Raw genomic sequence first — 10,000 nt, forward strand, 5'->3', positions numbered from 1 at the left:
TTATCCCATGAACAGTGACATCACATTTTTTTACCCTGTTACTTCTTAGTATGCTGGAACAAGCAAAAAATACATTTTGTCATACATATAAGCTTCTGAAAACAAAAAAGAACTTCAAATGCAGAATTTGAACACTAGAAAGAATATTCTGCATCAAATGTATAAACAATGTTTTATGTCCAGCCACATGTGCACATTGTAACTATCCCTGGCCTAGGCATGCTTAGCTTCAGAATGTAGTCCATACAATAAATTCTATTTATCTGTATTTTACATCTTAGGCATGTATATTAGTTTGATTTTCCAGTTAAGTTAAAGCATAGTAGAATAGGCCTCAGTGTATAATAATTCATCTCCCTTTATCATTATCTCAAATGATTGTTTTTATCTATATGTTGTATCAATTAATGTTTTCATTTCATTGCCCCAGAAAAGGATAGAATGAGGTCATGAGCAAAAAATGGTTCAGGTCTGGCTTTCATACTTTAATTGTATGTGAATTAATAGGATTTACAGTCGAGAGAAACCTTTATTTGGATTTTAACCACTGTCTTTGTTTTCATTATAATAGAGAATTTTAGAATGTAGTCTAGCTTTTATTTCAGTTTATAGGATAAACTTCAAAATATACCAGATTGGCAAGCATTAAAGAATGTTCAGCAATTCTCCAACATATGTCTGTGTTCAAATTTGATTGACCAATTACATGTGCTGCCCTTTACATGTTAGTTCAGTGGAAAGGTTGTGAAATACCCCTAATTTTATTTCTTAAAAGAGGATCCTCTAAGAAGTTTCATATTTCATCTTTTATAATTTGCCTTGTAAAGTATGTCTTTACAAAGTCACCAAAATGAATTTTGGGTAAAATGTATTTTGCAATCAGGACTAAGTTAAGTTTTTCTGATATGAACATCTTTATACACATGATACTCAATACAAAACTGTGAAAATAAAATATGTCAATTTTAGAGACTGCCTCTCTGCCACTAGAAACTTCATATGAAGTGGAACTACATTTACTCTTTAATGAAAGTTCCATATTTCCATACTGTTCAACAACATTTGTTGCTAAATTTATATTTATCTGTTTTCCTTTAAGTAGATGTGAATAGACATAAATAAAGAAATCTTAATGATATTTTGCAGCCTTAGAAGACTCAATAGTGATTCTGGAGGAGGTGGAGGGAACGAGACCTTTGGCTGGTGGAACAGGCATTGAACTCGAGGTGTTGTATGATGGCCAAGCAGAAGAAGTGCAGCATGTGGTAAGTCTTTGTGCATTTTGAGTAGTTTAGCTTTTACCTTTGTGAGAATATTTTGAATATGAAAAATGCAAAATTTGTTCTTGAGAAGGAAAAGTAACTTTTTTATTATCATTTTTAGTATTATGTGTAATTTTCCAGTGTATCTTGCTGAGCATTTAACTCATTTCACCCCCCATTGATCTTTATCTGACTCAGTTATTAGGCCTACCAGACATCATCCGTTTTTCTGACTCCTTGAATCTTCAGTGAAAAAAAAATCTTTATGATGTTGTAATTGTAATTAATGTAATCTTTTTTTTTATTTTAGTGATGTCAAAAAAAGTAACAGTAGTAGTAAAATTAAAGCATTTTTCCAAATATTCAAGAAATAGGGTAAATAGCTTAGGTCAAGTAGACCTAGCAATTGATTCCATGGCAACAGCATGTATGAAGCAAACTGTGTAAAAGAAAAAATATCACTTAAAGATATACGTTTCTGATGCTTATAGAGAAATAGGCCCATACTGTAAAAGGCTTTCATTATCTATCAGAAAATAATATGCCATAAAACAAGTGACCTTTCTCTTGTATTTTTGCTACCCATATTATGCTAATGATTTTATTAAATTGCACTTATCAAGGCCAAATATATATGTGTTTCTATCTTCTTTATCTGTAACATCTTGTCTTATTCTTGTATGTATGGATTTTGTTTTACATTACAACAGCCTCAGCCCCAGCCACCTCAGCAGCAATCAAAAGCACAGCCATCCCGTCCTCCACTCCGGCAGCAGCCACAAAGACAGCGACGGCCAGTGCAACAGTACCAGCAGCAACAACAAGAACAGCAGCAGCAAGCAGCTCAGCAAAGACTTCAGCGACAGCAGCAGCGGCAACAGCAGCAGAGACAGCAGCAGCAACAGAGAGCTCAGCAACGGCAGGCTCAGCAGCAGCAGCAGAAGCAACAGCAACAACAGCAGCAACAGCAGCAAGCACAACAAAGAGGAGTGAAGCGGAAGGACAGTGAGGTTCAAGTTGTGGGCCAAACAAAGGCTCAGAAAACAGGTCGAGGGGAGGTTGGAGGAGCTGGTACTCTCAAGTACAGGAAAAGGGTGAGACACTAAAATTTTTATTCGTATTTTCAGGTATCCATTTATTTATTATTGAACAATTATTATTTATTTATTTATTTATTTGATATTTATTATTGTCTGTGGTGAATATTTGGTATGGTTGATATTTGATGTGCTATTGTGGAGAATGATGAAAGCAAATGTTTACATTTTTGAGTTCTATTTTTTTTTTTTTTTTTCAGAGATATGGCCTGTTTTCCTGTCTATTCTCGTGTGCTTATAATTATGACCCACTTTTATTTTTAGCTTGTTTGAAGCTTTGAAATCTATTAAAATAGTAAAATAAAAAAATAACCCCCCAAAATGAGTTTTTTGATAATGTTTAATTTTATTTTGCCAAAAGTGATTGAAGAGTGATTTAAAGTCTCATTTGAATCAGAATAGGTAAAGTTGGCAATTGCAAGATCAGATTCATCATATTTGTTATTGTTTTTTGAATATCATGGGATTGTTTTTGTACACATTTAAATAACAAATAAAGTACAACTTTTGACCATGTTTCTTCACATAAGTATGGAAACAAAAGACAAAAATATTTTAAAATCTGTTCTTGCTCGAGCTGATTTTACATTTTCTGATTCCACTGAATCAGCCATCTCTTTACTTCTAGAAAAAAAGCTAAAATTTGTCTCTTTTTTAATTTTTCTCTCTTTTTCTTCTTTCCATCAGTCTCCTAAAGTTTATGTTAGAGAGATATCAATATTATTTGTTCTTTTATTTATTTTTTTATTTTTTATTTATATATTTTTTTCATCTTTACTCTGCCAACAGATCCCTGATAATGATGTTGAGATCGTCTTCGAGTGGGACCCAGCAAAGGTTATTGCTGAGCGTCAGAGTGTCGATGAATGGGTAGCTCGTAATGTCATAAGTATGTTTGACCAAGAAAACACCTTGCCATTTATCGCACGGTACAGGAAAGAGAGAACTGGGAATATGGAGGTTGAGAAACTTAGAGAGATTCAAAATGCATACTCACAGCTCAAGTAAGTAGTTTTATATCAATATTTTGTGTATTCATTCAATTCACTTCATATAGAATTACATAAGGAGGAGTTACATTACATTACAGTATATTTAGATTTGCAGTTTTACGAATCTGATAGAGAGGATCCCTGTTATTCATTGCCCCATTTGTCATTTCATTCTTTCATTACTAATGTTTTGTGGATGCATAGTAAATTGTATTTCACTCTTCTGTTGTTAGGGTTCTAAAAGTTTATACATATTTGTCCATAAACTGATATAAAAGCTGCAGTGTTAAATAAGATTAGAGATAAGATCAAATAAATTCCAGAATATGGATGAATGTACCAAAAACTGATGGTTTATACACACTGCTAACAAGAATGACAGTGTACTTGAACAGTTTATTCATACCTACTTTCCAGCCGCCCAAACAGGCTAATGGTGCAACACTATTGCACTCTCTGGGTCTGTTGAGTGTTGACGTTGATTTATTTCCCTGACTTATGAATGAATAATTACTGATGCAAAACCACCCAAATTGACATGTTGACACTAGATATGATGGAAATAATAAAAAACTATAAATGTCATATCGACCATGGAATGCAGGACAGTCCTACCCATCCACCTCAACCGCTCCTGATTTCTTCACAAGAAACCTAGTTAGAAATGAAAATAACTGAAGTAGAAGATGAGGATCCTCATTCGTCTATGAAAATGAGGGTTGGGCTAAGGAGTGTCTGTAGCCTGACCTTCATACCTGTCTTCTCTGCCACACACTGGCCCCACCCCCTATGAACCTAAGTGGTGTGGGTAATAATTACACCCTTTTCACAATATTGATTGTTTGCATTGCTTTTTTATATCAACTTTTCTCAGAAAAAATTGTTTAATCTTTTTATAATTTTTTAAAGATATACACACAAACTATATGCTTAACCAAAGCACTGGATATTATGGTCCTGATCCACATTACTTTCCTGTGAGATGTTATATATGACCTTTTGTCAAATTGTTATTTTTTATATTTTTTTGCTCCATATTTATATGAAAGGGGATACTCTGTATTGACACTTGCAAGGTTTCCAGCCATTTTTGGTTTAGTTTACTTAACACTTGTATAGATATCCAATATTCATACACAATATAGTAAACATAGCATTGAAGATCTTCAGATTTTAAATAACCATGAGACTTTTTTAGGCATGTACAAGAGCGAGTTTTAAAGATCCTGAAAGGAGATCGCAAGCGTCTACCAGAAGACCGTAAAGCCTCCCTGTTGAGGGCAACTACCATGCATGAAGTGGAGCATCTGGTATGAACCCTCGATAAGTGTATTGTTGTTTTATATTAATGAACTGAGTATTTTTATTTACCTTTTATATTTAGGTAATTTCACAGAAGACAGTATTTTTCTAATATTAGAAATTTTGAATGATAGAAGTCCAGATGCATCAACTTGATTATTTTTTCATACATAAGTATGCTTTTTCCATTTATTATATTTGACCACCCTAAGATTAAGGAAATTGACAGTATTCATAATCTCACAAGTACCATTAACTATTTATGATGATTTAGTAATTATTAGTTTCATTATACAGACAGCAGCCTACAAAGGGAGTGGGAAGCGCACATATGCAGAGAGAGCTCGAGAACTTGGTCTGGAGCCAGCTGCACTCGAGGTTATGCAGGGAACACATAATAAATTTGTAAGTACTTTCACTGTATTTTTATTGTAGACTATTGTGAAATTATTTATAAAGAATTAGATTTATATTACTTCAAAACTATTGAGATATTGATATTCTGTAGTGATTTGTATTAGGGTGAACTTTTTTCTTTGTTTTATTGTTACTGTTCATTGTGGTATTCTTCATTTCATTAATTTATATATTTTTTTGTTTTTCAAGTCAAATCGCCAGGAGTTGTATTCTCTTATGGATCTGAATAAAGAAGGTCTACGGACAATTGAGGAAGTTGAGCAGGGGCTCCAGCACATTATAGCAGATGTCATAAGTAAAGATCCCCAAGTCCTTGACTGTGTACGACAACTGTAAGTTTGACATGTCTTTTTCCGGTTAAGATACTGAGATTGCAAATTATTTTTATATTCCATTTCATCATGAATACTGCATACCTCATCAACTAAATGTAAGCCACTTTGTCTTTCTTTTTCCAGCATGAAATTGTGTAAACCAGTTTTAGAATGCAATAAAGCACGCAAGCAGATGAAACGCGACCAGGGTAAAATGGTCAGTCGTGGACCAGGCCCCAGTGATGATCTTTGTGCCAAATATGAAAATTATTTTGAATATAAGAACCTGGCTTGGAACACAAAACCACATTCGGTAAGTTATCTACAAATATAGATGTTCCTTTCTTAACATTTTGTCTTTTATTTGTTTTACTTGCATTGAGAAATATTGTTACTGGTGTTAATAAAAATATCAGACTTTTTTGTGTTTTGCAACAGCAGCAATATGTCTGAAGTCAAAAGTACTGAATTGTGATCATGCAAATTATTGCTATCATTATTTTCTCCCTTCAGATGCTGGCCATGAATCGCGGTGAACACCAGGGAGTTCTTTCCGTAAAGGTTGCCATACCGGACAATACATATGTCCATTTCTTCAACTACTGTCAGCAAAAATGGTTAGGGATGGCACCACCACACTACTACAGGACACAGCTGGTTATGATGAGCATTGAAGACAGCTGGGAGAGGCTTGGTGGGTTCCTTTGTGTAAATTTTTTTCTGAACCTGATTTCCCCTGAAAGATTTGTTTTTATAAGTCCATTAAATTTACTGTATATTTTCACAGTATTGCAATGCCAGTTTAGTGAATGCATTTTATTATAAAGTAGTCATAAATGTGCATGATTTCTTCTAATAACAAAGTGTTCATTAGTTATTGGGAATATTGAACATGATAACATGTGTCATTCAGTATGTGTGCTTCTCATTTTTCCATATAGTCAAACCGTTCATGCAGAGGCAGATCCGCAGTGAATTAACAGAGATGGCTGAGATTGCATCTGTGGAGGTGTTTGCTGCCAACTTGCGGAAGCTTCTCCTAACCCCCCCAGTGAGAGGGAAGACGGTGCTTGCCATTGACCCAGGTATGCAATATTATTCATGTTCCAACATAGGAAGATAGGTCAAGACTTTATTTTATACTATTAGATTCCTCCCTTCCTCACTACAGAGTATTTTTAACTGTATCTTTTCAGGTACTTGGTATATGTGAAACATTTTTATATTTATAGACAGTATGCATGGGTTGATATTTTCTGAAGTTGCAAGATGTTGTAGATATTTATATAGGCTTTTACATCTGAAATCAGCTGTTTAGCAAATTCTATATATTAGCCTATATTTTAATATAAAGATCTTGTACTTTATGTAAAAGATTTAGACAAATAAAGAGAATGTCATGGTATGCAGAAACGTAATGATAGTGAAAATAATCAAAGGAAGTTATAGTCCACAGTTATCAAATACAGGCAGCAGAGGACAAAATACAAAAAATCTAATTCAAATATTATCTCTTAGGATATGCCAATGGATGTAAGATTGGTGTGACAAGCCCAACAGGAGAGAAACTCCTCACTACAACAATCTACCCTTTCCGTGGCAACCAGCACCTTCAAGTGGAGGACTGGTGCAAAGACCACAATGCCAGAACCCTTCGGGAGATTGTGCACAAATATAGGTAAGAAAATGAGGTACCGCTTCGTAGAGTTAAGTTTAAGGATAAATTGCTATTAGATTGTAAAACTTTTCTTGTTAAGTGATATTAAAAAGATATTTGAATACTACTATAGATAATAGTTTTGGTACTTTTCATAGATTCCTTTTACAGTATTCCTTTTTGAAAAATGGATGAGTTGCACTGTTTATATTGGTTTATTCACATCCATTTTCTTTTGATATACTTCTTAGGTGCGAGCTGTTTGCAATTGGTAATGGAACAGGATGCAGAGAGACAGAGACTTATCTCACACGCCTCATCGCTCAAAAGTGCTTTGATCCGTATAATGTCCAGTATACCATCATCAATGAAACAGGAGCATCACAGTATTCAGTCTCCCCAGAGGCACGAACTGAGTTTCCTGGCCTGGACCCCAATCATATCAGTGCCCGTATGTTGTGGTTTATTCTTTTATTTTTATTTCTCTCTCCTTATATCATTTCCTTTTCTTTTATCACTCTGTTCTTATCTGTATTATTCTGTCATCTGCCATATTGTCTGGAATTATGAGTAATTAGAACAGTCCATAATATTTCATGTGGTGTTTATTTGTAAAAGGAAGTTGATGTTTGATTTTATTATTATTATTATTTTTTTTACAGTGTCATTAGCCAGGAGATTACAAGACCCATTATTGGAGTACATCAAGGTGCATCCAATGCACATGGGAGTGGGCATGTACCAGCATGACATACCAGAACGCATCCTGCATGCTTCTCTAGATTCAGTCATGACAGAGTGTGTGTCATTTGTGGGCGTTGATATTAATTCAGCTTCAGAATTTGTTTTAAGGTTAGTGCCAGAAAATTTTATTGATGGTTGTGTATTTATTGATGTATTGGGTGTACCAATTTTTTATGTATGTTTTGCACCTCATGAAAGATTATGCAGGAATTTGATAGTTATCATTTATGCAGGGTTTAGATATTCTTTGTTTCTAGATGTTATAGGATGGACTTCTCAGATAATTATTAAAAGTAAATGTGTCAGTGCTTATTATTTAGGAGGATATTAGCATTCCGTGATAATTGATTAAATATTTACTCAAGTAGCATTGTTCCTTGGCTTCAGAGGAACGTGAAAAATTTGACTTACCATTTATTAGATATCATTTTCATCTCTTGTTCAGTTTGTCCCACTTCAACATCAACATCAGAGTTATATCTTACAATACCTTTATTGCATATATTATTATGCATTTATACATATTTCCTTCTTGAAAAGAATTAAATTATTAATTTAAATAGAAGCATTCTTTCCATCTTAGATATGTGTGTCTGTGGGGGGGGAGGAGTGAGAGTGAGAGTAATAGTGTGTGAGAGTGTGCGTGAGAGTGTATGTGAGAGTGTGTGTGTGTGCGTGTGTGTGTGCGTGTGTGTGTGTGTGTGTGTGTGAATGTGTGAGAGTGAGATTATAGATATGGTCATATTTGTATTTGTGTCTCTCTTACCTAGTCTTTTCAAGACAGGAAGGAGAGCTGAACTTGGAGGACCTGCCTGCTATATTCAGATTATCAAATAACATTTTGAATTGTATATTTCTAGCACATAAAACATTGTTTGGAAAATTGTTCCATTTTACAACAATCTTATCTGTAAAACTAGAGATTCGTACATCCTTGTCACCATATTTTATTAACTTTTTACTATAACCTGTCATTCTTTTTCGTAGGAAACACATATTCTACATTTTCTAACTTTTTCACTTCTGAGACGTAATGAAAAGACATAATTACGTCACCCTATTTTCGTATTTCATCCAGTGTTGTAATTTTGAATTTCTTTTTGGTCTCTTCCTAGTTCTAGTCTATTGATAGTCTATTTGCTCATTTTTGAATAAGTAATATGAGGACATTGTACATTAATGTGCATGCACAGCTCCATTGTTCTGAATTGTTTTAAGATTTTTTTAGAATATTTAGATACATGTCTAGCAAGAACCAAACTAACCACAGGGTGAGAAACTTCATCAAGACCTGAAATCTTTAAAACCATAAATGTAAGAGACTGTTTTCTTACTAATCATATTGACACCAAAAAAAAAGCAGTGAGTAGTGCAAATAATAATGATAGAGTAAAGGATGAAAACAGTGAATCAGATGTATGTCAAAGCAGTATTTGATCAAAAGGAGAATCATAGAGTGACCTGCTCTTAGTGTGTTATTGTCCCTTTTAACCAGGCTTGCCACAACCTCCACTTCACAAGATCCTCCAGGAGCAGTGGAGTTGTGTGATTCAGAGTAATAATAATAAATTATGATGACCCTTGTTCTTTTCAGGTGCTATGAAACAAAACTCACACTTTTTTATACTCAAATACCGTTGTTGATGTATTTATTAGTTTATCTTGAAAATGTGGATTTTCTGTTGCTTAGAAACAAAATTCGTCTGATTAATTTTGTTAGTCTTGTATATCTGTTAACGTTGTTTCATCAGCAAAAGTAAGCAAATGGGTGAGGGCATATACAGACATGTAAACACTGTTACTGAGAAGGAAAAAAAGAAAGAAGCAAAAGGTTTTCACAAAACTGAATACCACGAACTGTTACACCAATGTATATCCCGTTACTTATGATTATTGTTCTCCTAAAATATTTATAGTTTGCAATGAAGCCAAGAACAGCAGCTGGTATAGATTGCCTAGGGTGTTGATAAGTAAACTTATAACAACTGCATAATTCCCACAGGCATTTCAAAATTGTTTATTTTGCATATACATATATTCATTTCATGCCCAGAACACTTTCATTTTTCTCTTTTTCAGGAAACTCTCTGGACTGAACAAACCAAGAGCAGCTAATATTGTGGAGTACAGAAAGACAAAAGGGCCCTTTATAAACAGAGAACAGCTGAAGTCCGTGAAGGGTATTGGACCCAGGACATTTGAACAGTGTGCAGGT

The 10,000-nt window shown here is 34.1% G+C and overlaps 1 protein-coding gene across 1 annotated transcript in view; it reads left to right on the forward strand.

Moving 5' to 3' along the window:
* The window catches only part of LOC113810629 (S1 RNA-binding domain-containing protein 1), a 21,946-nt gene that overhangs the window by 1,819 nt on the left and 10,127 nt on the right, over nt 1-10,000 (forward strand). Inside the window, exons 2-14 of the mRNA XM_070123355.1 lie at nt 1,147-1,265; nt 1,973-2,356; nt 3,149-3,363; nt 4,550-4,661; nt 4,951-5,058; nt 5,260-5,402; nt 5,529-5,697; nt 5,898-6,078; nt 6,326-6,469; nt 6,903-7,062; nt 7,293-7,492; nt 7,704-7,893; nt 9,865-10,000. The exon at nt 9,865-10,000 is cut by the window's right edge and continues 44 nt beyond it. Coding sequence (XP_069979456.1) covers nt 1,147-1,265; nt 1,973-2,356; nt 3,149-3,363; nt 4,550-4,661; nt 4,951-5,058; nt 5,260-5,402; nt 5,529-5,697; nt 5,898-6,078; nt 6,326-6,469; nt 6,903-7,062; nt 7,293-7,492; nt 7,704-7,893; nt 9,865-10,000 — 2,261 coding nt within the window. The remainder of the gene's footprint in view (nt 1-1,146; nt 1,266-1,972; nt 2,357-3,148; nt 3,364-4,549; nt 4,662-4,950; nt 5,059-5,259; nt 5,403-5,528; nt 5,698-5,897; nt 6,079-6,325; nt 6,470-6,902; nt 7,063-7,292; nt 7,493-7,703; nt 7,894-9,864) is intronic.

This window comes from Penaeus vannamei, chromosome 1, assembly GCF_042767895.1.
Source record: "Penaeus vannamei isolate JL-2024 chromosome 1, ASM4276789v1, whole genome shotgun sequence".
NCBI classification, from domain to species: Eukaryota; Metazoa; Arthropoda; class Malacostraca; order Decapoda; family Penaeidae; genus Penaeus; species Penaeus vannamei.